The sequence below is a fragment of the Penicillium citrinum genome, assembly GCF_028827155.1.
Source record: "Penicillium citrinum strain IBT 23319 chromosome Unknown utg000008l:1.0-2707905.0:1.0-2709502.0, whole genome shotgun sequence".
NCBI classification, from domain to species: Eukaryota; Fungi; Ascomycota; class Eurotiomycetes; order Eurotiales; family Aspergillaceae; genus Penicillium; species Penicillium citrinum.
In genome coordinates this window covers 487025-514109 of record NW_026622693.1, presented here as the reverse complement: position 1 = coordinate 514109, position 27085 = coordinate 487025, and the positions used below count along the sequence as shown (strand labels likewise).

Here is a 27085-nt window from a genome sequence, read left to right as displayed (position 1 = left end):
TGCTCTAAATGGAATTGTAATAGGAGATTGAAGCGAAAGAAGGCTATCATAACTACGTAATAATTGCTTGTATACTGAGTGTAGGGTTTATCCTACGATTGGCAGAAATGGTCTAAATCCCTCTGCATTAGACCTGGAAAAGCTTTTAAATTCCGAAATCGTCTATAATACATTCGAGACTATTATGTTGATCTGGACTCCATGGTTCATCACAATTCATTGTTTATGCATCTTGCTTGAGAGCAATGTGAGCTCGGCATGCTGGACACAATCTAGGCCCTGTTCCTTGGCTCAGTAGTACATAGTGGATACATCCTGTATGAAACCAGTGACAACAGAAGGGCTGTAGAACGGTAACCTCAATTCCAGATTCTACATCCTCACGGCATATGCCGCATTCCTAAACCTCTTCAGACTCAATCAGAGTATCGATGCTTTTCCGAGGCAAATTGGCAATCGAATACTCCGTTGGGGTCCGTGGATTCTCAATTGGTTTCCATTGAAAGTACTCAAGCATGTACTCTAGTTTTGGTGGCATACCCGGTATATCTTTGCAGCGAAGCCACTGTGCAAATGCATGGATCAGCCACTCCGAAAGAGCAAAATCCGGGGTATGAACTAGAAGTCTCAACTCGACCATGTATTCCTGAACAACCAACCAACGGCTTTCATGGGCTCTTTCGTTTCGCCATTTAATCAGAGTCTCGAAGTAGTTTAAGGTTGATAGTGAAATGTTTCGCTGATATTTGTCCTCGGCTGACCATTCGATTATGTGCCAGAAGCGATATAACCACCATTCTGATTTCCAATCCTGGGCCTGACACTCCATAGATGCGTTGTCTAGCGCAGCTACAAATGCTTTGCGATGGGCTGTGGGGATTTTAGCAAGAGTTGGACTGGCTTCTTGCTCTCTGCATCGATTGATTCTTTGAATGAGTTGTTTTGTTCGCTCCTCGAAGCGCTCTCCAAACCAAGCTTCCATTTCCTTCACAGTTTTAGGCTGCATATACGGCCAGCATTCATCGTGCTCGGTGATGCTAGATGTGCACTGACCCATGATGTTAGATAGAGACTTCTCGTCTTCTCGCTTTTAATTCTTAAGTTTTCAATCAAATTCTTTTTCCTTGTGGATCATCACGGGGTTTACGAATAGATATTCGCTGTATATTGCTGAATCTTGATGAAATGGTATGTGTAAAGGCTTCGAGACTCTCTCGACGTTCATGAATTTTTGATTAGAGCCTAATACCTCGAGAAAGTCTAAGCCAGTAGCTTAGATTTTACTTTATATCTTGCCCCGGGTGAACTGAGATTAGGCCATGGAGATAATATACTTTGTAGTTTTGACTACGTCAACAAAGCCTTTGATACAAAGATCCTTGTTATCATACAACAATTATGTGCTAACCAGGACGAATGCCATTGTACCCCTTTGACTCCTCTTCGAAATCAGTTTTAACTCAGTTCTCACTTTCTTTATCTACTAAGGCCCAACCTCAAGCGTATTAGTCCGTACTAGGATATATTCCCGTCAACTTTGCATTTGTCGATATATTTTAGTGGAATTATCGTACAGACGCGCTCGAACTCGGTTTTCACCACTTTACTGTCTTCAATTCTTTTCTAAACTTAGAATGGCACATCTCTCGCGTTGCCAATGATGATTTGCCACAGGTTGGATACTTGGGCACATTTCCATGCAACAGCAAGCTACTACAGACAGGGAATAGCATGCATCGATACCTTATGAACTGGTTACGGCCAACAGAAAAGCGAGGCTGAGCACAGCATAAGCCCAACATTATTCTATTCCTAGCCATGTTATCGGGCTGCGCCCACCTTGCTGCCTTTCTGTCTCCGTCTTGATTCTGTATAAAATGCTTTCTTTTCCTCTCCATTTCTTTCTTACTTTCTATGCAAACCCATTGCTCCTGACACAATAATCCACCACATCACTATTATCAATACACTTTGAATCTTCGCCATGGTTATCTCCATGCATCTCCCCTCGGACGAAGATATCGAGGCTTTCGAGAATTCGGTTCTCGGAAAATCCTATCATTTTACCCACCGGACTTTGATTCGCGAGGCTCTTCAAGGTCCTAGTATCTACAACCACAGCGGTAAAAAGACTCTTGCATTGGTTGGCGATGCGACGCTCCGCCAGTTTCTCGTTGATCAAGGCCGAGAGAGGAACAAAACTCCGGGTAAGTCCCCTTGCCTTAACATTGACTATTTTGCACGTATACTAAATATGTTGTCATCAACAGGAGAGATTCAGAATATTATCACCAAGGTGGCCTCTAATGAAAACCTCTATGACAGGGGGATTGCCCTTGGACTTGACCCTTTCATCGTGAAGAACCCGGGCCAGTGGGGAATGACGGCCGGAAAGAAGGCTATGCCTACCACCATGGAAGCCATAATTGGCGCAGTTTATTATGATTCCGCCAAGAATAGAGGTGATACCGAAAGGGTTCTCACTGCCCTCGGCCTCGCCTGGCCTGAGTGATGCTGCCCCTCCCTTCAATCGTATTTACTTGTTATGGAGGCATCAGGAAGCCTCAATGAGGGGGAAGGGGGGATCCCTTGCAAGGCTGAACCATTTTCATTCAGCAGTGAAGTGGCATGGGAAGTGACCTCTATATCACAGCATTATTGAATGAGCCTTGTACACTTTGTAATGGATCCTTCTTGTCCTCTCATTGTGGCTTCCTTATGTTTCCATGGCTGGGAAGTATATCATGAAGACCACTTTTCAGGCAATTTGGAGACAGAGGAATGGAACTAGCGATTCATGAGATAGTCACTTATCAATATTGGAAAATGAAAGTAAAGTAGTGGCACTGAAAATACTTCCACTGGTAGTAACTTCTTCGTCCCCTACAATATTTAGAAGTATCCAGAACCCCAGCTGAGATCTTTAGATCTTAACCAATTGATCCTCGGTGAGAAAGTCAAGAATCAACATATTTGAGATTATAGTTATTGTATAAAACTTGGCCCATAGAAAAACAGCTACTTTATCAAGTTAGAGATCTGATTTCGAAGTAAGTGATTGCAAAAAATTTCGATTATTAGTGGAATAATTGTCGGTCTCCGGTCTATTCGAGTTGGGGATATGTTGATATTTCGAAACAATTTCAAGTTTTTGCATATGTTTATGATCGTTATTTTGCTGTATTCGGTCTCTTCAGCTATTTGAAAGGTGGTGAGTGACTGATTCTCGATTATATCACGGATAAGCTGCAATTTTGATGTAGGGAGTTATGGAGACATATTATGAGTCTTGTATGCGGTACTGACAAATGATGACGAAAGGAACAACCGTTTTGGTGAGAATCAGACAAAATATTTGTGTACAAGAATTTCATATATACGTAGTATATCGGATGTTGTATGAATCCGTTATGTAGGTTACAAAACTTATTCTTGAAACTGGAGGATCAACGCCTTAGTCCTATGGGTGTCGCGGGGTGCTGCCTAGAAATCTCCCGCACTGGTTGGCATCTAAATGTATAATATATATTTGCCTGTGGATGATGAGTAGCAAGGTTGCCCCTATTCATAAGACGAAGTTTTGATAGCGCTCACAGTGTGAGCACTACCTCGAAATCTATGGATCTTCACGGGGCAAAACCTTTGGAGAGGAATGGGATTTATCCCATCGGATTTCGGACGATTGTGCTAGAGAGGTTGGAAATAAATATGGCTGTGACCTCTCAACCTTGATTGGAAGCTTACGAAGCAGCGAATGGCTGTGGGTAGGCTAACGGTTTATCAATAGTTGTTCCAAACTTAAAGTCCTAAATATACTAGTTGTCTAGCTACTAGTGGATTAATTGGTCTAACAGCAAAAAAACAAGTCTACTAACAGCATATTATATGTAAACAACGCAGAACACGAGCAGGAAGTGGAAATTTATTGTAACCTGTATGTCACACCCCAATGTATACCTCGTAATTTGCCAACACTAGTAAATCGACCATGTCTTCTGCTACAAGTAGATAGTAGGAAGTAATTGTTTATTCAGCTAGTTTAGATTCCTTGCTCAATCTCTCCAATGTTCGCTCAAAGCTTAGGAGAAAGATATCCAGGTCAAAATCATCATCATCCGACGTTGCATCAGCATCTTTTAGATTTTCCGACGGGCATTGAGGAAGGCATAGGTCAGATAGATACTTCACTAAATGACCTAAAAATGAGTAGACAAGTCCGAGCAACATGATAGCAGCCACAGCTGTGGTCAGTGTTAGTTCAAGCTCTATAAGCATACCAACAAACAATAAGTCACTTACTTGCCAGTACTCTGAGTGCATCGTTCGGGATGATCATATTGCAGTAACAAATGTAACGACTTCTCACTTAAGAGGGCCTGTTGGTTGTATTTCAGGAGATCACCGGCAGATTCTTTTTGGTCAATCTTGTTGGGCAATTGTAGTAGTATCAATGGAAGTGCTACTAGAGTTGAAATGACCAATTCAACTATGATTTGAAGTGCTCTTAGGACGAGCAGAACCAGATTAGTGCAATATAGATTCATATTTATAGCTTAAAGGTATTATAATTGCATTACAGTGTCTCATATATCTAAATAAACATTTCAAGTTGTGGTACTTGCTAGCTACTAGGACAAGGCCTGTGTTGCGGCTTGAAACAATAGTAATCTCCAACTTCCATTCGGATGCGCAGATAATTACTTAGTGTCTTCTGAGACTGTCCTAGATTCCTCAAAGGAACGCTGCACGATATGAATGAAGATGCGCTGGTTAAAGAAAGCGTCCCGAGACAAGCGCATTGTGCAACAGATTCCTTTGCTGCTCTTGAGACCGTATACTCCTTCAGTACCTTGATTGATAGTATAAACTAGCCGACATAAAAATCTGCTACTAGGTAGAGCGAGTATAGCATGGCCTCAAGTTGAGTTGAATGTCATTGACTATGTATCTTATGCTAGGTGCAATTCTAGTAACTATGATGTTTGTATGCTGACATGCTGAACTACTTGAAGCAGTTCAGCAAGATTCAGTTATACTGGAGTATGACTGTAGACTATATATGAGCCATTTTACCTTTGTCGTTTTTTTTTTATAAGATATTACAGCTCTGAATAATAATTCTATCCACTAGAGAGAATGTTGATATCTTCCTCGACGAGTATACATTGTATTGAGTGGATCCCTCAATTGCGGAATGAACGCTGATTGGCCCGCGCGCCCAAACATTCCCGCCTCCTCAAAACAAACCAGCCTCAAGTCTTCACAACTTCTCTCAACTTCAACTTCACTCTTCATTTCCTCCCAATTTACCCTGTTTACCAAAGGGTAACCCTTGCCTATTCTCGTGATGCCTCGGGACTTGAGTCTGACCATGTCGGATTTTGATCCTGAACACGAGGCTTTGGCATCTACCCGCGAGTTCCACATGGACGACGAGCCAGACTTTGCAATCAACACCTCCACTATCGACCGCGCTTTTCCCGACTTTTCACAATTATCACCTTCGGACGAAGACGAACATGAAGTACAAGCAGAGGATGAGTTCTCGGATCACGATCTGTCTATGGAAATGGGACGCGGTACTGGTAAGCCGCGTCGCGTAGACGATTCGCGCGACTCCGTCATGAGCTTTGAGAATAGTGTCCGATCCTCCTCGCCCGCCGTGCGTGTGGAATATCCAACCCCCCCAGAAGCAACAACAACCAGTCCGCAGCTCGACAAGACGCGCTGTTAGCGAGAACCTCCGCAAAGACGCTCAATTGCGCCAGGCAACCCAGGCCCAAAAGAAGGCCATGAGCCCACAAATTTCAAAGGCTCAACAACGCGAGCAGCGTCGCACTCTATCTGATATGCACGCCAAGGTGCGGGATTCATACGACGGTTCATTCTTGGGCGATGAACGACCAGTTCAACCACAGGCAAATTCGCGATCGACGCGTTTTGCCAATCCAAATCACTCCCAAGATATCGCCGAGGCCGTGGAACGTGCATCCCGTGAAGCATACGCGAAGGAAGTGCGCAAATCTGGAAGCAACAGCAATGCAGGAACTCCGCGCAAGACCAACTTGGCTCAGGCTCACAACAATCAACACCCCCAAAACAACACGATGGGCGATACGATGACTCGCAACTCTTTCCTCCTCCCCGACCTTCCCAATATCTCTGAACTTGTATCTGGCGTGTACGAAGATGGAAGCCCCGTCTTCCCACGCCAATCAAAGTTGCGATCTACACGATTTGTGTCACCTCTCCATGAAGACGCGACCAACGTCTCGATGACGCGTCAACACATGCCCCTCGACTCTATTCCTATTCCCGACGACGAGAAGGCATTGTTTGTGAACTTGCGTCTTCTGCAGGATAAAGTCGCCGAGCTTCAAATGTTCAAGTCTGACGCAGAGAAGCGCTTAGAGAATTACCGCGCTGAGAATGCAGCGCTCAAGGCAAGCCGATCACGACACTCTGATAAATACGAAGCCGATGACGGCGAATATAAAAAGAGCTCCAAGCGGCTTGTCAGTGAAAACCAAAGTATGTCTCGAACGAATGGTGCTCATCATTCACACAAATTTGCTAACTTCCTCTCAGAACTCGAAGCAGCCAACATGGCATTACAAAACCAGCTCGACATTGCTGATCGAAAATCTCAAGTCCAAGAAGCTGCAGTTAAGCGTCTGAACCAGGATCGTGAATCTGCCATCTCACAGCTGGGGGTCGCTTACTTGGAAACCCGTGAGCTCAAGGTGGAAAATGAGGCCTTACGACAGGAGAACATGGATCTGAAGTCCCAACTGTCTCGATTCTCCGGACGTAAGGATCGTGAACAAGACACCGGTGACTCGGAGATGTCCAGCGCATCTGAGGTCGATGACAGCCAAGTATACACAGACCGCAGCGGAGATATGAGCCGGAGTACTCGTGAATTGACTGCTCGAAGCACCCGCTCCAACTCCAAGGGTAGACGCAACGACACCTCGCGCGCAAAGGTCTCTACTCAAGTCGACAAAGAAATTTCCCGACTTGAAAAGGAACGTGCTGACGATGCCCTCTTCTCCCTCGATGTCCCCACTCCCAAACGGCCATCTGGATCGAAGAGGGTTCGATCAGAGGGTCGTGCATATGAATCGAAGAGCTCCAAGAAACAGCCAAATACCAGCAAGCAGCGCGTGAAGCGCGTGGTTGTCGAGGATGTTAGTGGCCCCGTTGAGACAACCGAGCAAAGCAGGGTGCCATCCGATGCGGATGACTTGACCCTGCTGAGCGTCATCGATGTAAGTACAAACGCTTTATACACTGTCCTGACATTTTGCTGATATGGACAATTCCAGGAAAATGAGATTTCTCGTCTCCGAAGAACCTTGGAGGAGGAAAGAATGATGCGCAAGCAGCGCCGCTCAAGCGCCCCGAAAGACTTGACAGGAAACGAGACGGCCAACTCCACTCGCCAAAGCATCCTGAAGACATCTCTTCCTCGAAAATCATCTCTTCGCGAGCCTAAGCCTTCCATTCCCCGACCTGCGTCGGCTACTGGTGATCTGACCACTCGCTCCATTGCAACCACCGAGGGAGATGAGAGTCTAGTTGTCCCCACTGCTGAACGTCCTCGTCGTCACTCCGATCATTCAGTCACTTCTGTAGCTTCTGCGGCGCAGCGCAAGAAGCGTGCGGCAAAGGAAGATATGACCTCCGCCTTTATTCTCCCCGATATCACCCTCAGCCGCGCAGACCTTGCTGCCAGCAACCCGACCCGTCTACCGGAGTCGGCCCAACGAGCTCTTGATGATATTGCCCAGCACGATGGCAAGAACTGCACTGTGTGCAAGAATGTCCTACCCAATGACGGCCACTGTGATCATGAACCCGTCAAGGTCCCCCAGCCAATCCCCGTCTCTGAGCGCATGCCCGAGCCATCTGTACATAACCCCGAGCCTACCATCAGGCCGTCCCAGCCACCAGCTACTGCCCTTGCCAATGTGCTGAAGGCCCTTGAGGACGAGCTGTCGCATCTGAAGATGCAATTGGCGGGCTACCAAAGTGCTTACAACAAGCTGGATGCATCTATCTCCAAGCGCCAGCGCAAATCTCTCCTGGAGAAGGTGGAGACCTTGGTCCGTGAGGTTGACCAAAAGTCCGACCAGATATACGCTCTTTATGACGTTTTGGAAGACCACAAGTCTGGCAACCACTTGACCGAGCAAGAAATGGAGCAGACACTGGAATCGATTGGTGTCGATATCACAAAGTCAGTTGATTTGGATGAAGAGTCCGAGCTTCCTTGGGAAGGTATTGAGAGCACTGCTGAGTTGACGGGCCGTGCTTAGTGGTTGATTGCTTGATTCTTCGATAACCCTTGTAGCTTGTTCGTTTGGCGTGAATATGCAATGCATCCGCTTTTATGCCTTGTCTTACCCTATGGCGTTTTGGTCAATTCGAGCGTGTTCCATAGTTTGATGCTGTAATAAAATTGATATTTTCGAATCAAATGTGCTATTCCTTATAATTCAGTAACTCATAAATGGGTACCTCAAAATAGACCATATAAATCATGATACGCCGCCGCTATGCTCTTTATAATGCTCTATCTACAAGCCAGATTCAATGACATTGCAACGTCATTGAAGGTTCTCATTATTTCACATTCCCTGCAGCAATAGCTGCACCCTCAGTAGCAGCAGGTTGGGAAACCTTTTCAGCATCCCTTTTCGACACCTCATCCTCAACAAAAACACCAAGTCCAGCAAAAGCTTCGAGCAGAGTACGCGAGTAATATTCACGCAAGTCGTACCCACCAGCCGAAGCTTGCTGATTTTGACGCTGCCTCTCCAAGTACGAAGAAGGATATGACTCCTGAAGAGTGAAATAATCTCTCTTTTCCGGAACCAGCCCCATAAATGGATCGTATGGCTTCTCCGGTTCGGGCGTCTTGATCTTTCGTAGACCCTTGATTAAACCAGAATCAGCTGGACCAGCAGCCGTAGGCGTAGCAGCGCCACCACGTTTAGTCTCACTTCCCCGCAGAGCAGCTTGTTTCTGCCGAATACGATCCTCCTCACTGCGACGGGCAGATGATTTCTTAAGGTGGACTTTACTTCCTTCTCTGGCGATTGCACCCGCGTCGGCTGACGTCCCGGCAGCAAGACGGGTGAGGAAATCTTCACGCCCAGCCTGGAGTTCGCGGCGTTCGTTCTCGTATTCCTGACGAGCGATCTGGCGGCGGCGTTGAGCTTCTTCTTGTTCTTGGGTCATGCGGGCTTGGAAGGAGGTAGCTTCTTGTTCTTCTAGAGCTTGATTTGCGCGAATCGATTGTTCATTTTCGAGGGCGTATTGTTTGAGTTGAGCTTCTGTTTTTGCGACGTCGATGCGGGAGACTAGATTGGCTATCATTTCTTCTCGTTGTTCGAGGAAATCGTCGTAATTTCGTTTTGTGTCGAATTCTTCTTCTCGGCGGTTTAGACTGATACAAGTCTCGTAAGTAAAATTCATTCTTCACAAAGAATTTGAAGCAGGAAGTTGTAGCTACGCACATGTGCATCACGCGTCGTCGAATATCAACCTCTCTTTCCACACCGATGTCTTCAAAGGTTTGTGCGCGGAAACGGTTCTTTCGTAGAGTCTTTCGGCACCCAGCGACGGGGCAGTTGGACGGGCCGGAAGAGAATATACGGTCGACGCAGGATTCGCACATTTTATGGTAGCATTCTGGATTGATGAGGAATCGCATGTTCGGGTTGAGGTACCGCGAGGATTTGCAGACGGGGCAGACCTCTGTGTGATTGGATTAGTTCTGTATCAATCTAATGTGCGGGACAAAGACCAACCATCTTCATCTCTGCGATCAACCGCCTGTTTGGATGCCATGGTGAGAGTATAGAGGAGTTACTGGAGACTGAAAGCATTCCAAGGTGAGCTGCGGCGATAACGGACGATTATAAAGCTTTCACCGCCTTTGTCACCGCCTGGACTGCATTATAAAGCGCTGTGTTGAGAAAGCCAGCGTGACTCTATTTTCTAAGCAATCCCAGACTTGACAAAGAGATTTTCTCGAAGACTTGATTCACCTCAAATGGCGCCCCAATATTTATATCCAGATACTCAATATCTAAGTCGTTTAGTAAATGTTTAAAGTACACAGCAACTTTCCTCTTTTCTGCCGAGCGGCGATAAGCGCAGGTTCCACCAGTCCCACTTTTTTTCCGGCGCGCCGCGCTTTTTTTTTTTCTTTTGGACTCTGCTATTTTGCCCCTCCTTCATTTCTCTTCACATCTTACAACGACCTTCGTTGTAATATTCAATATATAAAAGAGGGCCTATGCTGAGTCCTCTGTCACTCAACACCATGAGGATCCCCAACCATGACCTCAACGAACTAGAGCAACGCCGACTAGCTCTCGAAGATAACATCTCCCAGATCCAAAAATCACTTTACCACTGGCGAACCTGGGAGGCCGAATACGATGGAATCTGTGAGGAGATTAAGCTCCTCGATTCGAATGCTTCTACGGAAGACTTCCTCGCTGTGGGCAGTGAGTTTGGAGGAACCTTGGTTGACGAAGAAGAAATGAGGAAGATTTTGGGCTCCCAAGGCGCATCCCGATCACGAGGGCAGGTCGTCGATCTCCTTGGTCGAAGAATAGACTATGTGAAGCAAAACATATCTACTCTTGAGAAGAGAGTGCAGAATGCGGAGGTTGAGCTACACGCTCTGGATGAGCAGGACCGGGTGCCCACTGAAGGTGCTGATTTTCCTATGCGAGAGATCATGGAGCAGCTGGATGATGATGGAGAGATCGTATCGAGCTCGATCAATACGCCAGGTGATCAGGCCCCGGAGCTACTGGACGTGCTAAAGCAAGTTGGAGTTCAGAATATTCCAGAGATTACCCAGACTCAGCCTGCTCAGAACAACGGTTCCGCCACTGCAAATGCCCCAGCGGGTGAGAAGTCTGACGAGGCACCGGCCGAAGCATCCACACCACAGCATACCCACTCTCCGGATTGCCCCGTGCATGAGCCAGAGGCAAACGGTGTTGTGGAATCCGACGACCCTGATCTCGACCGACCCGTCTCACTCGTGACGCCCGAAGACCGTGAACAACCTCCCGTCACAGATATCGACGAATCACCCGAGGATGCCAGACTCCGTCGAGAAATGCTTCAATACGGCATTGATGAAGTAGGTGCTATAGTCGCTGAGCTAGAGATGGACGAGGAAGGAAGTGAATTCTCGCTTGACGAAGACGACGATTATACATTTGACTCAGATGATGAGGAGGATGAAGACGAGTTTGGCCGCTCACATACTGTGTTGTCTGAAGACTATCATCAACAAATGCGCGAATTGGAAGCCAAGCTAAATGCGCGTGGAATGTACAACATTGGCAAAAATACTGAGTCCCTGCCGGAGGAAATGCGTCAGGAGATAGAAAACCCTCCAGTCGTGCAAGAACCTCAATCCAATGACGTGGGACCTTCTGATAAGGGCCAAAAACCAAAGAAGCGGGTTGCCTTTGCAGAGAATCTTGATATTGCACCAGCGGCTGAACCAGCACCCGCCGCAGCGGAAAAGAGAACACTACCTTCGAAACAGCCGGATGTCACTGTTCTGTCGGATGCGATTGTTGAACGAACCGAGCGTGCTCCAGAATCTCAGCCAGCTGTGAGCGATGCTCCCAAGAAGGTCTCGCGATTTAAGAGCGCACGAGCAGCTGCGACTCCTAGCGATGCGGCGACTCTCACAAACGCAGAAATTTCCTTGAAGCCTTCTCAGTCACTTGATGCTCGATCTACTCGCAAACAGGCAAACGCAGTTCCAGCCACCACCCCTCCTGCTTTATTCCCCTCCACACCACAAGAACCCAAACCGTTCTCAACCCCCATCGCCGATCCCACTGAAGACTCCTCCATTCCTCGCCCACCACAAGGCAAGACCCTGGCCGACACCTTGGTTGAGCGTGTCGTGAAGCCTGGACATACCGCGGCGCCTGAACCAGATGAGCTGGACGAAGAAATGCATCTTCGTGAAATCGCTTCAGAATTCCACAGGGCTCGAAACCGCAAGATTAAGGAGCAAGGGGGCTTCGTCAATGAAGAAAATGATACAGAATACGAGATTCGCGAAGGCGAGACCGAGCCCAGGCGCATCAGTAAGTTCCGGTCTGCTCGTATGAAATAAGTTGCTGGTCTTTCATTTGAGATATCCAACATCTTTGGTTGAACAATTTATACCCAATATAAACCGATAGATTTTGATACAACATTCTTTCCTCCTCGCCCTGCGCGTAGTTCTTGGAAATTTCCACTCTCTACCCAAATAAACCCTTTGTCTTTTCTTTGTTTCTTCGCTCAGTTACTCTTCATCATTCCTCTACTCTGCACTCTCCTTTTTTCATCTCACGGGAATCTCACCTGCTGCGGCTCACCCGCAACAAGTGGTTCTATCTTACAATGGTACGAACCACGTCGTGAATTCCAAGATCAAAACATGGCACAATTCTCTGACTGGGTATCCTTCGAATCTCTCGTCATTCAGGTCCTGTCGAACTGCAAAACCTGTCTGTATTGTGTCTGTCTAATGATACTTACGGCCATCTTTTGTAGGGACGTGGGACTGATGGGAATTTGAGCTGGTGGATATGCGGTTATTTTAACGTCTCGACATTGCGGATGTAGTCTGTTTCTCTTATATTGAGGATTGAAGATACTCAGTTTTTAGTTGATATGGTTCAATCATCACTTGTCTCAGATATAATAAAGTACTCAAATGTATCTTCATGTGTGATGGATTCTAAATATGCACATGCTGCCAGTTAGGTAACCAATTCCAATTTCATAGTAGCGAGACAATACTATAACTTGAACTTATATAACTACTGATAGGAATGCCATTTACATATTACTGTTACGAGATCTGCTTCACATGCTCCAAGTGCATATTTATTCCAGTTATTAAGTGTCATAAACATAAACAAAGTCGTTACAATGTAGTCCAAGACGATGCATCACTAATTGAATCCCCACGCGACGCACAAAGAATGTTAAAGCGCATTCCAAGCCCAACGACCAGGATATGTGCAAGTAATGCAAATATTTGAATGCGAACGTTATGAACACCAAGTAAGACAGCGGCTAGAAGGACGAGCGGATATAGAACCCATGCATTCACGGTCAATGGTGAACATGGATGAAATGCGGAGACAACCTTCAAAAGGAATAGTGAAAGTTGCAAGCCCGGGGAGGGAATTGATGTAATGAAATTAATATTTGGGAAACGGCTGGGTGGTGGTGGGAGGAGGTGCTGTGAACGAGGTGGTGACGACGACGCCGTGGGTGTGGGCGTCTCTTCGTATGAGTGTCTAGTTGGAGACTCAGGTGGCGATGCAACAGAGTGCCGCTGTCGTAGGACTATATTTCGATGCGGACTTAGTGATGGTCGATCTTCAAGCACGGCATCTGAATCTGGCGTCCTGCTGCTTCCGGAAACCGAGCCATTTGAGTCAAACATCGAGTCACGGCGATATCCCATTTGATTACTGTGCGGATGTAGCTTTTTGGTTGGTGATAAAGCACGCTCCATGGACGGTTGTGGGCTGTCTGCTGGATGGATTCGAGGTCCGCCGGGCAGGTCGGGACTGATCGAGCTGCTTCTTTTGAAGCGGAAGCTTTCGGTTGCACCTGCTTGGATCCCATTAAGAACCTCGTCGGCTGTTGGTCGCCGTTTAGGATCTACAGCAAGTAGACGCTCTAGAAATGTATAGAGTTTTTCGGGGAGATCTGGACGGCGTCGGCGTGCGTTATCGAATCCGGTCCAGCCAGTGATTTCGGCGCGAAGCTGATCGAGATCCTCGTTTTCTTCGTGGATGATGTCGGCACTGGCATACGGGAGCTCTGCAAAACAAAGGAAGTAGAGAATCATCCCGAGAGAGAATATATCTGATTTGAAGGTGAAGTTGCCGAATGGACCATCGGGGTAGTCTTGACGAAGCACCTCAGGCGCACAGTATGATACTGTTCCCGTAGCGCCGGTCGATTTCCGGATTGCGTCTTGCTGCTGGACTTCGCCGAAGTCGCTGACGAGAACTCGAATCCCATCGCTTGTATCGTGGAGAAGACAGTTGTTGGGCTTGAGATCACGATGGATGTAGCCATTCATGTGCAGATGCCGAAGTCCCGAGGTGATATCGCGGAAGAAGGAATAGATCTCGTCTAATTGAAGGACGCGAGGGCCTCCCAAACCAGCCCGTGGCTCAGGTTCACCTCTTGATTTGCGCCGAAGTCGGTCTTTGAGCTGCTGTGCAGTACTCGATGTCTGTACAGACCCATAAATGTAATTATGTAGATCACCGGCATTGCAGTACTGTTGTAGAATGAAGGCACAAGCCACTGGAGGGCCAAATGTACTGATCTTTGCGTTTTCTAGCCACACATGACGATATGAAACTAGATTCTGGTGTGAGAGATGTTGGAGGAGTTGGACTTCACCAAGTACTTTCTCCAGCCATTCATGGTCATCGCCAACGGGAACACGTTTGCAAGCATAGTGACCGAGGGAGACCCCGTCTAACATATGCTTTACAAGCAACACAACGCCTTTCCCACCCTTCCCAAGCTCTTTTTCTTCGACGAAGAACCGTTTGAAATAGTCCTGACTAAAGGCTGCAGAGGAGATACCCTGCGGCGGAGCGGGTGCCGGTTGTGATGGAGCGCTAGTGATACCACGCGGGAGAGCAGGTTGAACGAGACGACGACGGGGTGACGGAGGACATGATGAGCTGGCTGAGCTTGGAAGGCTATTATCCAGCATGCGAAAGTAGTTAGGATTGACGAATTCAGCCTCCGGGTCAGAGGTTCCACGATGCCTGCCCCTGCTACTATCTCTCATGGGACGGTGGCACCAGGGACAGTCCGCGAACTCCAAATTTCCCTCATGGGCATCGGCTGCATTGCGCAAGGCTAGCTGTTGAGAATCTCTGTCCAGAACCACCAGCGAATCATTGTGTCGGCTATACAGTGTAGTTCACCGTTAGTCATATGACAGAGGGATGAAGAGGTAAAGACACGGATACGTACAGGACAACATCGAGGTTTCCCCCGTTATAAGGAATCATAGACATATCGTCCGGCATAACTCTCTGCACATTGCGGTGAGCAGCAGAAAAGCCAAGACGATTTGGCGTAGAGCGTGCAGCTTGACTTGCACGAATTGGAGAAGATGACGAAGTGATACCCCACGCGGGCGGTGAGTGACCCCGGACTCTCCAGTAGTATACTTGCCAGTGGTATCCTACCAGTCGTTGTAGATCACGGATTACTTGAATGTCAATATATCGTTAGAAAGACTGATACCGAAAGTGTTAGATGGAAGTGGTGCCAGTGGAATTCTTCAAGTTGAACCTGAAGATGGATTTGAGGGTGGGTTTATGCAGCGGTGTGATATATATTACGACGGCAAAAGAACCACACATCATCCCCGACAGTCCAACCACTCCAGTGGTTGGACTGTCGGGAAGGGCTTCCAAGTGGTCCAAGGTTGGGTATTGCTTACAGGGCCAGTATACAGTAGTATCATACTAATACATTACAAATAATCAATCATAGAAAACATATTTTATTGGGCTCCTTCGAGGATTGGGTATCTCAAGTTGGACGAGGTCGTCCCAGTCGGGTCATTTGATGCCAGACTGTGTATTGGACTGGGCCAGGATAGATCTAGCCATCTATCATTCTGGGATCATCGCGGATTGTGCTGGCAATCCAGGAACATGGCATATGATCAAATGCTGCTGATAGGGTGTTTCCACCCGATTTTATGCAGATCTCAGACACCTGGGCCCTTCCAAAACGGAGACGAGCCCAGCTGGCAGTGGGGTGGTGGGCATGAATGCATCCTCTGTCTTTCAAGAGTCGCAACCCATGTTGCGGTGACAAAAGTCCATAGACTGGATATTGGGATTGTATCCGCGGGCGGGTTAGACCCTTCAATCCTCTTCACCACTCTCGACATCACTGACTTCCAGGTTGGCAATGGAATCATTGTCGTCATCGTCAGCTTCGCCTTCGTTAAAACCTTCGAACTCGGGCCCAGAAGAATCTTCCCCTGATTCCGCCTCTTCAGCTGGCTCATCGGTCTTCTCATCGATCTTGCGTTTACGTCCCATCTCACCCAGGCGGCCTTGACGACCTTCAATCTTCTCATCTTCGCCATCAGCCTCGCCGTCAGCGGGCTTGGGAGGAGGCGTGAACCAGGGGATCTTGCCGCGCAGGAAATCATTGATGACCATCTTGGCCACACCGTCCAGGTCAGGCTCTCCGCCCTTGAGCAGGCGACCTCCCTTCCGGGCGAGCCGGCTCAGGAAGTCAATGGCATCGGAAGGTTCCTTGATACCATAGGTGCGTTCCAGATGACGGGGCTGGACACGTCGGAGAACAGCAGGGATATACTGCTCTGGGTTTTCAACGTTCTCCACACGGCAGACGCCACGAAGCAGGATGTCCTCCTCGGTGTCATTCTGGTTGGGAGGAACCACACCAGGGCAATCGATGAGGTAGATTCTCTTCATCAGGGTCACGTACTGCCACACCTTGGTCTCACCAGGGATGGGAGCAACGGTACAGACCTTCTTCTTACGAAGAGTGTTGATGATGGAAGATTTGCCAGTGTTGGGGTAACCAATCAGACCGACAGAAATTTGCTTGCGATCAGAGTGCAGAGAAGAGAATTGACGAAGCAGCTGGATCAAAGAGCCCTTGCCGAAAGAGTTGTTGATCGAGGCATGCATGGCGAGAGTTGGGTAGTCCTTGGATAGATTGCGAACCCAAGCGGCCTGGTGTCAAATGCGAGTTAGCATATTGTAACCAAAAGAGACAATTAAGTGAGAAAATGCAGAAATGTGTGGGATGTTACTAAGAGTTCTACCACTGAGCCACCAAAAAAGGCAGAGGCAGAACTCAACTCAAAAACAAAACACAGCCGTCCCTTACGACAGGCCTTCAAGACGAAGACCCATCAACCTAGCTTCAGAAAGAAGGTCGGTGCGGGACAGTGTTGATCTACCAAAGCTGTAACAGACAGACCTCCATTGAGCAGAGCACGACATGAGTCGTAGGAAGAAGCCTTGACTTAGCGATGGAACGGCCGATGCCGAAGGGAGAAACAAAAGCAAAACACAAAACGAGATCAAATAACGCAACAAGCAAAGCAGATAGATGGCAGAGTGTAGGTAAGGGACGGTTGGTAGAGGATTGACTTACAGCAACACCAGTTGGGACAAGATCACACTTATTCAGAACGAAGATGAGATGCTTGTGGGGAGCCTCCTCGCGAATATACTTTTCAATACTGCGGCAACGAGTGCCATCAGGATCACGGGCGTCAAGGACGTGAATTACCACATCAGAGGAATCAATGACCTTGTAAAGTTCGTTCCAGATACGCTTGCTTTGACCCTTAGAGAAAACCGACTCGCGGGCGGTGGTAAGAGAGCTCTCATTGGTCTCGCCAACGTCACCAGCAACGATAGGAGTACCATCGTCGTGTGTGCCATGCTCAAGTCTGTCATTGTAGGACTTCTGCAAGTTGGCAGTCTCGCCAGCAAGATCTTCCAGAGAAGATACGCCTAGCTTGACGCGCTTGCGCTGGGCCTTGGGTCCAAATGTGTCACCGAACGGGTTGTTCTCAATCTCCATCTTTGCTTGATGTTGCTTGAGACCATTCACATTGTCATTGTCCCGAATCAAACTCATGGGGAGCTTGTTGGTCTTGAGAAGAACCTGGTAAGGATCGGAAGCACGCTCCGCAACAGCCTCACGGAATGAGGACAGTGCTTCTTGTGAGATCACTCGAGTGTTGCCGAACCATTTACGGTTGGGTTCGATACGAGCGACGGGAGCGTCACGGGATTGGTAAGAGGCAGCGACGGTGATGTCTCCTTGAGCGTTCCGTCGAGCTTTACCATCCTTGAACATATTCAGATGCTTGACCTTCTTCGCGGAACTGTACTTCATCAGACAATGGCCATTGAAAAGCTCGTAGCTATAGCTAGCTAGACTTACCGATAGAAGTTTTCACCTTTCGTCCTCACATTTCCCATGCCATCGTCAGTCTTTCCCTGCCGCTCTTTACGAGCGGCCTCCTTCTTTCCGGTACCCATGGTGAGCTTCTTCTTAGAATGAGGAAGCTATAAAAGGGGTGGTTGGACCTTCACAAAAAAGTCGAAGGCGAGACCAAACACTGGGAGTGGCAGAGCGCAAAGAGAAGAAGTTTTCAGCGGACTATTTTTTTTTCTTCGGCGAGCGGGCCGTTGCTCTGACCGCCCTCACCGCCTGGTTTTTCTGCAAGCCCATTATCACGTGATCTGCTTAGTTGATGCCTGATACTTGCCTGATTTCACCGCTTGGATTTTCTTCCGCTTGGCTCCTCCGCGCATCCTCCTTTTCGTTGCTGATCGGTTTTGTGTCCACCTCGTCCCATTTAAGTCCCGAGGACCCCTGTGTCGAGTCTGAAGAGATCAATTGGCCTTGGATACTCGACCGCAATATCTGTCCCGTAATGTCAGCTTTCCGCGGTGCCCGGACTGCCAACGTGCAGGCCCGCGGCTTTTCGACCACCTCTACCAACCTTCGAGTCAAAGCTGGGCCCGAATCCCCTCATTTCCTCGATATCCCTCGCATCATCCAACCAGGAAATCCAGTTAAGCCAAGGGTGAAGGGTACTTTGCCCGTGCCCCGTGAGCTATTTCCTGTTCGCCGCACCGACAAGCCGTCGAAACAATATGTCGACGAAGTATCACCAACGCGCACATCGAAGCCGGCCCGCGCAACGGATGAGCTAGAACGTGAGCAGCAGCTTTTCAAAATGAGAATGGCAGATCGTCGCAGAAACCACCTCCGCGATAGTCTTAAGGTTTTGCACGAACGCAAGCTTGCGGCAGAGAAAACAATGGTCACTCGGAGCCGCATGAGCCAAGAACGTCGTCAGCGCATCTTCAAGCAGCCCGAGGCGGAAGACGAGCGTCTGACCCGTCCATCTATGGTGTCGGCTATGCTCGCCCCTAACGACACATTCCTACGAGACGCGAACCGCGAACAACGGTTGGCCTTTTCCAAGGCCCGCCTGGAGGCGAAGCAGGCACAAAAGAAGGCACAGCATCAGGATGATCTTCATTCTCTGTACATCCATGCTCGTACCTTTATTACAACCGAGGAGCAGCTCTCTGCGGAGATCGACCGGGTATTCCCCGATGGTGAGAATGTGGAATGGCGCAATGACCACCAGCCTGGTGAGAATGTCTGGAACCTTGGAGCACCTCCGACTGTTCAGTCCGCCGTTAGCGAGACACGGAAGAGCGAGACTGCTCGCTGGGATGTGACTCAAGACCGAGTGAAGAAGCTCGGTGAGCAGATCACTGGCGGAAAGCTGTGATTGGGGATTTCATACCATTGTACAATATTTACGCTGTTGCATTCTGTTTCTCCGCATCTGTATTGAACCTAGAGAGGTTGTGTGAAATATACTATTGGAAGCCTACCAATGTGAATTCTAGCGTAGAAGTAGCCTCTTGATGGACACTAGACACCGATACCCTCAGCCTATACTTACACAGAACAGTGGTACTACTAGTTAGTACTAAGCACACGTTCATGTTTTCTCAGTACGGGTACTAACCTGAAGCCCTGGATACTGCTGATTGGGATGAAAACTGTGAACGGATTGTTTTGTAAGCGTACATAATTTGTTCTTCTTAGACTTGAATAATACATTTGTTCTTCCTGGTAGCTCTTCGTGTATTTTGGGCTGCTTTGACACCTCTTCTAGTACCATTGATCCACAGGATCCATATTATCCATCGACGACGTTGGAAAATGAAAGTAAATCCGGTTATCAGTGATATCCAAAGAATCATAAACTTCCTGAACAGCATCGATGCCTTCATTTTCTGGAGTGGTGAAATCTCGCAGTCGATGACTGTCAATTGGAGCTGCAGGAGGATCTTCGATCATCTTTCCAACAAGCCTGAGGTCTTCTGGCAGCTTGATTCCGTGTTCTTGTTCAATTATACGTTTACCGGCTACGTATATTGCATTGGAGTCCCAGAGGATCTCTCTTTGGCAACATTTACTTGTCATGAGAGCCAGGGCTTTCAGACGAATTGGCAGATAGCGGCATTTCATGACTGTGAAGTAGAGCTGCGGCGCAAAGCCCATCTCGAACATGAATTTTGGTGACCGTGACCAGAACGGGTCTTCTCGGGGTGGCGATTGTTCAGCTATCTCGATGATTTGCTCGAATTCATCGATATAGGCATCATATGAGGTCTCGTCATTCTCGATAAAGGAGTTTGTCCAGATTTTCGATGCTAGCCATCGCATCTCTAGTATTCGAGCCATGGATTTGTATCTGAGGTCTGAATTTGATAACTCTCTCAGGGGCATGAAGGACGTGAACCACGTCTCTAGGTAGATGTTCAGCCGTCGAATCTCCTTTGAGAAATAAGAGGTATACTTCGAGGCGCTTGATGGCGATGTCCGGTATTTATCTCTTAACCGGGCTAGTTTCACGGCGTGATATCCTAGCCAGTCAATCATTTCCTGCGCCTGGGCGAAAGTTTGGAATGGAGTAGGGGCAGACGGATAGCCGCCATTTGTTAGGAAAGGAAGTTCTGCAAGGCACTCATTCGAAAATAAAGTCACGAAACTCAAATGCCGAAAGATGGATGCCAGTTCTGCGATGGGGCGAGATGAGTTCATGAGAAGAATCCCATGTCTTGAATGGCTGACTGCGGCTTGTTTATTTCCTCGCAGGCATTCGATACAAGAAAAAAGAACAGAAACAATGATGGCCGTATCAACCTGCTCGGGATGATGGGCTTTGAGAGATATGATATCCTTAATAGCGCTGTTATAATGTCGCATTGCATAGCCATCATTATAAGGAGATCGTGACTCTTTCACCCCTTTCCCAAATTGCTCATACAGGGAGCTTATTGTTATCACCGCATTTCTGGCCGCAGGCTCCTGATGAGCGAGTTGAAAGACTAGGTGAGTCCAGAAAGATCGACCCAATGGACCAGAAAGAACGGGGGCTACCACATGCTGGAAGTATTCCAAACTGCGAAGGGAGCCATCCTCGACCTCTGGTATTCTGGAGGGTACAATATGTGATAGCTCGGTACGAGATACTAGGTAATATCCATCGCATTTTCGGCCAGTGGAATGGCAGCGTTTACAAATTGGGCGTGTTTCGTCACATTTGACTCTGCGGATTCTGATATAATGGATATAAATTCAGTTTCCTTCCCAGTATATCGATCTGTGATGGTACAGAACGGACGAAAGACATACTTGCACGTCGCACAGCCAGTGCGTACTCTTTGCAAGCCTTGCCGTCTTGTACTAAAGCGAACCACTTGGCTTTGACTCAGGCTCATTTTGGATATTTTAAATTATCATCGATTGAATGTTTGGAGAGGGATCCACCCTTCATGATGGGGAGGGAATTGGTTGGGGGGGGGGGGGAAACATTTAAAACGAGAAACAAACGAGAATTAAGCTGGGCGGAGAGAACGGGGCTGTGCACCTCCGAATCCGAGGTTAAATTGTAGACAGGGATTAATTAGAAGCCGCAAATTCAGAAGAAGATGCACTTGTTGGCTAGCGTATGCAGCCTTGTGGTTAGGTGCTGCACGGATCGTGACTCGGTCGAAGAAAGCCAATCACTCGATGATATTAACTAGACCCCATCGTAAGTTGAGCTCCACCTGGGCGCCTCGGTACGCCAAGGGCTGAAGTGTTTTGAATTTTGATGCCATTTTGACGCTGCAGCCATATTATCTCTACTAATTCGACTCAAAAGTGGTTGATTGGACTAGGTAGGTCATGAATTCGGGTGATCGCTGACAACATATTTCCACGCTGCTGAAAACACCTATTCCGAAATTTATCTAAAAAGAGACAATTGGCGCGAGTTCTCTCAGTTTAGCGATGACATTTATGCAGATTTTCAGACGCAAAACTGCCCAAAGTACTACTTATATGGCAACCCTGTAGGGGTGATCGTGGGAATTTGAGCCGGCTCGTAAGCCAGTTTACACCACCAGTGAAAGAGTCAAATACCCCTTCCGATTATCTCAAGACTAGTGGGCAGTCATTACAGATTATTTTTTTTTTTTCTGTTTGTGCGTGGTTAGTACAGAATGGTCTAGTGCGTCCCTCTCTATCAGATGGAAGAAGGGTTAAGGTGGCTGAGTAGTACAGCTCGATGTGACGTGATATACTACTAACGTACTTGGTAATGGTATGTACCCCATCAAAGACCCCCATTTGGGCTTGTCATGCGGACCGTAATATTGCCTAGCATATTTTCAGGCATGTGCAGTATTGTCAATGCTGTATTAGGCAACGCGTGAGATTCTAGGGCTGAAGGATCTATCGGGGTTACCGCAGCAGTCTCTGCTGACTTAAACTTTAAAGTCTGTTATGAATCTGGGTATTGTTTTTTGAATTCTCTTTCAGAACTCCCATTTGATTGCATTGTACATGAAGGGGAGTATAATCAGATGCCCCAAACACCCAATGGATCTAAGCCAGAGTTTCCTCGATCATTTTGTAGTCGCTTCACGCGCTTGACCAGGGTACCAACGCAAATTGGGCCGACAAGTGTACAAATGGAAATGGCCCATATGATGACAAGATAAATTTCAGATGTTTCGCTAGAAGGTCCCTGTGAGAACATGCCTTGGCTTTGAGCTAAGGAGGCAATCAAATATCCGACCTCTCCTCGAGCGACCATTGCCAATCCGAGGATGGATGGCGGGTATAGTGATTTGGGCTTTTCTGGAAATGATATCGCAGATCGCTGACTTGAGTTTATCTCCTCCGCCTCGTGTACCTCGGGTTGCCCCGGGGTTTCTTCTCCAGAACCAGTCTCCTGGATGGCGTCCGCAGAGTTAGGAATTCTGTTCCTGGCAGTGTTATTATGCGAAGCCTCAGTCCTGACATCAGATTGCAAGACGGCCGAGCTTTGAGCAATCTGGCCTTTCTCCCTCTTCTGTTTTTTGGTCATTGTGGGCGAGCAGAATAGGCGAAAGCGGGATAAGAGAGTTTTTGTTGAATTGAAGAAACTGAAGAAAGGATGAAAAGAGAATCGCACGAGCCAAAGACCTGTGATCACCTTTCCGAAAATCATTAACAGAGAATAGATGATACCACGCCATACGACATTTCCTCGAAACATTTCTGTTATAGGAATCGCAAACCCGATTGATGCCTGCGCAGGATGTTAGATCATCAATACAAGAACAGAACATAAATAGAAAGGGGAAAATGGGGGAAAAGAAGAAGAAACAAATAAACTAGGATACTTACGAAGAACAATGGAATAAGAATCCGATTTGCTGGCTGCTTGAAGTATGTCTCGTAAACCTTTTCACCCGTTGGCATGTCACTGCCATGTACGATGGACTGCTCACTGGATTCAGACTGGACAAATTGCTCCGGTCCATGCACAGATCCAGAGGTATCCTGTGCATCGGATTCTGGTGTCTGAGAATCTGCTCTCTTCTCATCAAGCCAGGTAGCTATGACACCCGAAAGATAAGCAGCGAACAAGCTCGAGGTGCCTGCATAAGTAGCCCCCGCGACAATGCCAACCAACAAGGCTGTATGAAATAGAAAAGCGAAGTGCCACGTCTTTGTAAATCTAGGAAGACTAGAATTCGTGCGCGCTACTTTCTCGAGGCAAGGGCCAATAAAAAATGCACATATTAGGAAAAGTCCTATTGCAAAGCCGAAAGAAACGAATAAGGGCCGGATGACTGTCACGGCATCAAATGACGAGCTGTCACCACCAAGGTTAGAGATAATTTGGACCATCACAAAACCGATGACATCGTCAAGCATAGCAGCGCTGGTCGTAACTGTGCCGAGGCGTGTTGTGATCAAATTTGTTGTTGATAGGATGGTGAATGTAGTACCAAGACTTGTAGCGCTGAGAGCTGCGCCCGCAGCGAAAGCCTGCAAAGAGCTTGCGCCGACCAGCTCTTTCAGAATAAATGATAGGCCCATTGGCACGCCAATTCCTGTGACCGCAACGCAAAGCGAAACCAGCAAGTTAGCTCCCACTGCTTTGATAGACGTAGAGAGGCCACCTGAGAATGTATTAATTATTTGATAATGTGTGTGTAGATAAGGTAATTTGACTTACCCTCGTAGACAAGCAGGATCAGTCCAAGGTATCCGAGCTGTTGAATGACAGTCTCTGTCTCGCGGTCAAGCCATTTTGCCCCGGGAGTACCCCAAAGAATACCGACGAGGAGTTGTCCGATCAGTCCACAGTATAAGAGACTATCAAGGCAGGAATTCACGATATTTAATGCGACCAGAAAGCCTGCTTGGTTGAGGAATGTTACTATTGATGGCTCATGGTAGGCGAAAGCCGCCTCTGTGCTGGTCTCGTCCATGCCGGGCGGGTGCGACGTTGAAAGTAGATTATGACCTGAACTGAACTTTCCCTTCCGTCGACAGTGGCGGACATAGAATTAGCGGTAGAACAAGTGTACTGTACTTGACGAGGTTGACGAGGTTGAAAGTGGTCGTGACGGGCATGGCGGGTATGGCGGACTGGGCCATGCAAGTCTTGGCACTGAATGGTTCTTTACTGGTTTATGTACTTGAATTGGACTCGCTTGCCTCTAGATTATATGTCAATTCTCTGGAAAGATGGTGATACGATGTATTTGAACGCAAGAGTTAATTTCTTGCATTTCATTATGGCAAGTTGTGATTGATGGAAAAGAGTTAGTTCTAGCGCGGTGCACAACAAATATGTTAGGCCTGGAGGAACGCCAGCTCCACCTTATTTCAGAGCCAGGACAACCACCGCAGTATAGGTTGAGGCAACATAAGAATGAATCAGTTTGACTTTCAAGCCAGCTGAGTCCGCAAGAGACTCCCATTGCCTAGTTGTTCTTTCCACGCCCCCGCAGCTGGCCATTAAAGCGAGATCGGCCATGGTCTCCTGCCAAACGGCGCCGGTATTGGGCAGAACGGCATCATCAATGAGAATGCGTGAATCGGATGACATAACAGCCGCAATATTCTGAAGAATCTTCGTGGCATCTTGGTCGGGCCAGTCGTGCATGATACGGCGAAGATAGTAGAACTTTGCACCTAAAAGAAATGTCAGTTGGATCTCTCCTGCAGAAACTTGAATAAATCAGAAACACTTACCATGAACTGGCTGTCTCTCAAAGAAATTGTAAGGTTGAATACTGATACCTTCAATCTTGAGATCTTTCACTACTGATGGGAGATCTTGCAAAACAAGACGTCCCAAGAGGTTGGGATATTTCTGCCCTAGTAGAACACTCTGGTGACCATGTCCACCGCCAACATCCACGAAGAAGACTCTTTCGGATGGCTCAGCGGGTGTTGAAGGGATCTTGTTGACTTCGGTATCAAGAAGTTCGAAACCCTCCGTCCACTCGGATCCTTCTATGGAAGTCATCACCTTTTGGAAGGGCACGAAATGCTCGGGGTGCTGGACAAGCCAATCGAAACTATTCAGGTCTGTGTTGAATGCCTTGTGAAATGGGGTATACTCCGTGCTTGTGATGTTTTGATACTTCATTTCCTTGAAGTAATCCGGCATTGTTCGCATTATGGGAGCATGGAAGTCCAGCCTAATATTGAAATGAGTAATGATCCATTGTGATGTAGGAATAGAGGAAGAATCTTACCCATGGCATACCATTGCCTCTCCCTTATCACTGGCAAAAACAAAGGTCAGGTTGCATGCCTGGTACTTGTTACATTCGACTTCTTTGACCACGTTGTTAGAGGCCAGGTAGCGAAGTATCCTCTCTGTTGGGTGCCCCATATTAGTAACCACTACAGTTGTAGAGAGTTTATATGCTATATCAGACTTACCAAGTAGCTCAGCAGATGCATTACATGTTTCTGCCAATTGGTGAACTGTCAATGGCCCAGTGCTGGAGGCAAGAGAGCGCAATAAACCAATGTCTATTCCGATACGAAGGATCGGAGTAATGAGGGTCTGTCCCGGAAAGATTAATTAGCCGAATTTTCAGAAATTCGAATAGAATTAAAATACCGAATTAGCAAGGTCCATGAGAATTTCTTTTGGACCTTGATATTCCTGTTGCACTTGGCGTAAAGCCCTCTGGATTTCCATGCGAGTGGCCTCATCGGCCGATTTGGCCAAAGCATGAATCTGGGCAATTATAGCGTCCATTATTGTAAAAAATATGGTAGGGGTGATCCGTGAGGTGGTGAACAAATCGATTTGGACTTGAAGCGAATATAAAAATTCAATTCGATTCGAGCACTCTTATATAGGGTGGTGTGTATACTTCATCTCCGGAATCCGCGGAGGTTCCGCGGACTCTTCCACCACTGATTGGCTCCTTCCATTTCGACCCCCAATACTTCGTGCCTGCCAACTTTGGGGGCTTTTGGACTCTGCTCCTTCCCTCGAAATTCAAAAATGACACCAAAACGCGTAGAAAAAAGGCAAAATGACTCGAGGAAGGCACGATCTCGGCCGATTTCCTGTTTCTTTTGCCGATCACGTAAGCTCAGGTGCAGCCGGCAGTTTCCTTGTACAAACTGTGCCAGCCGCGGGCTTACTTGCCAACAAGAGAATCATTACTCTTCAGCTACGCCACCTCCTACCTATTCTTCTGAAGGGTTGAACAAACCATCGACACTTGAAACAGATGTTCTCGAGCGTTTGCGCAGGCTGGAGAAGATTGTGATTGGTCATGATGGGACTCCTCAAGCTACCTCCAATGGGTCCTCAGTACAAGCTGGTACTCCACCAGCACGCTCTTCCCCAGGAGCCTTTGTAAGGAAGTTCGACGAATATAAACAATCACAGATATCTCCTGAAAGTGATGTCGAAAGGTTAGAAGAGGAGATAACCCATCCCGGCTCAAGAGTACGTTCAAACTGTGATTTCAAAGCTGAAAGACTTCGATATATAAATCTGACCAACCTCTGCCAGCTGTCTCTTATTCCATACCGACTGGAATTCAAAATGCGCTCTCTGAAAGTCGACGTTCCCCCTGACTTT

The 27085-nt window shown here is 47.5% G+C and overlaps 12 protein-coding genes across 12 annotated transcripts; 4 read left to right on the top strand and 8 right to left on the bottom strand.

The window, feature by feature from the left end:
• Positions 1 to 400: 400 nt before the first annotated feature.
• On the bottom strand, positions 401 to 1057 carry N7469_008628 (uncharacterized protein; the record flags this gene model as incomplete). The annotated part of the gene is made up of 1 exon (XM_056647546.1): positions 401 to 1057. One exon carries the CDS (start codon positions 1055 to 1057, stop codon positions 401 to 403), a length of 657 nt encoding a protein of 218 aa, XP_056497311.1.
• Positions 1058 to 1984: 927 nt separating this feature from the next.
• N7469_008627 (uncharacterized protein) lies at positions 1985 to 2512 on the top strand (the record flags this gene model as incomplete). Its single annotated transcript, XM_056647545.1, has 2 exons — positions 1985 to 2207; positions 2271 to 2512. 2 exons carry the CDS (start codon positions 1985 to 1987, stop codon positions 2510 to 2512), a joined length of 465 nt encoding a protein of 154 aa, XP_056497310.1.
• A 1514-nt stretch (positions 2513 to 4026) lies between these two features.
• Positions 4027 to 4336, bottom strand: N7469_008626 (uncharacterized protein; the record flags this gene model as incomplete). The annotated part of the gene is made up of 2 exons (XM_056647544.1): positions 4027 to 4241; positions 4300 to 4336. 2 exons carry the CDS (start codon positions 4334 to 4336, stop codon positions 4027 to 4029), a joined length of 252 nt encoding a protein of 83 aa, XP_056497309.1.
• A 1011-nt stretch (positions 4337 to 5347) lies between these two features.
• Positions 5348 to 8321, top strand: N7469_008625 (uncharacterized protein; the record flags this gene model as incomplete). The annotated part of the gene is made up of 4 exons (XM_056647543.1): positions 5348 to 5662; positions 5691 to 6531; positions 6589 to 7271; positions 7329 to 8321. The coding sequence occupies 4 exons, from the start codon at positions 5348 to 5350 to the stop codon at positions 8319 to 8321; spliced, it is 2832 nt and encodes a 943-aa protein (XP_056497308.1).
• Positions 8322 to 8628: 307 nt separating this feature from the next.
• Positions 8629 to 9858, bottom strand: N7469_008624 (TFIIH/NER complex subunit TFB3; the record flags this gene model as incomplete). Its single annotated transcript, XM_056647542.1, has 3 exons — positions 8629 to 9454; positions 9525 to 9765; positions 9819 to 9858. 3 exons carry the CDS (start codon positions 9856 to 9858, stop codon positions 8629 to 8631), a joined length of 1107 nt encoding a protein of 368 aa, XP_056497307.1.
• Positions 9859 to 10336: 478 nt separating this feature from the next.
• Positions 10337 to 12172, top strand: N7469_008623 (prefoldin-like protein; the record flags this gene model as incomplete). Its single annotated transcript, XM_056647541.1, has 1 exon — positions 10337 to 12172. One exon carries the CDS (start codon positions 10337 to 10339, stop codon positions 12170 to 12172), a length of 1836 nt encoding a protein of 611 aa, XP_056497306.1.
• Positions 12173 to 12973: 801 nt separating this feature from the next.
• N7469_008622 (protein kinase IKS1) lies at positions 12974 to 15122 on the bottom strand (the record flags this gene model as incomplete). Its single annotated transcript, XM_056647540.1, has 2 exons — positions 12974 to 14999; positions 15067 to 15122. The coding sequence occupies 2 exons, from the start codon at positions 15120 to 15122 to the stop codon at positions 12974 to 12976; spliced, it is 2082 nt and encodes a 693-aa protein (XP_056497305.1).
• Positions 15123 to 15974: 852 nt separating this feature from the next.
• Positions 15975 to 18146, bottom strand: N7469_008621 (putative GTPase NOG2; the record flags this gene model as incomplete). Its single annotated transcript, XM_056647539.1, has 3 exons — positions 15975 to 16820; positions 17248 to 17989; positions 18049 to 18146. The coding sequence occupies 3 exons, from the start codon at positions 18144 to 18146 to the stop codon at positions 15975 to 15977; spliced, it is 1686 nt and encodes a 561-aa protein (XP_056497304.1).
• A 398-nt stretch (positions 18147 to 18544) lies between these two features.
• On the top strand, positions 18545 to 19417 carry N7469_008620 (uncharacterized protein; the record flags this gene model as incomplete). Its single annotated transcript, XM_056647538.1, has 1 exon — positions 18545 to 19417. One exon carries the CDS (start codon positions 18545 to 18547, stop codon positions 19415 to 19417), a length of 873 nt encoding a protein of 290 aa, XP_056497303.1.
• A 389-nt stretch (positions 19418 to 19806) lies between these two features.
• N7469_008619 (Zn(II)2Cys6 transcription factor) lies at positions 19807 to 21422 on the bottom strand (the record flags this gene model as incomplete). The annotated part of the gene is made up of 2 exons (XM_056647537.1): positions 19807 to 21259; positions 21337 to 21422. The coding sequence occupies 2 exons, from the start codon at positions 21420 to 21422 to the stop codon at positions 19807 to 19809; spliced, it is 1539 nt and encodes a 512-aa protein (XP_056497302.1).
• A 1124-nt stretch (positions 21423 to 22546) lies between these two features.
• N7469_008618 (cation:proton antiporter) lies at positions 22547 to 24452 on the bottom strand (the record flags this gene model as incomplete). The annotated part of the gene is made up of 3 exons (XM_056647536.1): positions 22547 to 23260; positions 23359 to 24140; positions 24197 to 24452. 3 exons carry the CDS (start codon positions 24450 to 24452, stop codon positions 22547 to 22549), a joined length of 1752 nt encoding a protein of 583 aa, XP_056497301.1.
• A 395-nt stretch (positions 24453 to 24847) lies between these two features.
• Positions 24848 to 26245, bottom strand: N7469_008617 (o-methyltransferase domain-containing protein; the record flags this gene model as incomplete). The annotated part of the gene is made up of 5 exons (XM_056647535.1): positions 24848 to 25161; positions 25222 to 25673; positions 25731 to 25854; positions 25921 to 26047; positions 26105 to 26245. The coding sequence occupies 5 exons, from the start codon at positions 26243 to 26245 to the stop codon at positions 24848 to 24850; spliced, it is 1158 nt and encodes a 385-aa protein (XP_056497300.1).
• Between the last annotated feature and the right edge of the window lie 840 nt (positions 26246 to 27085).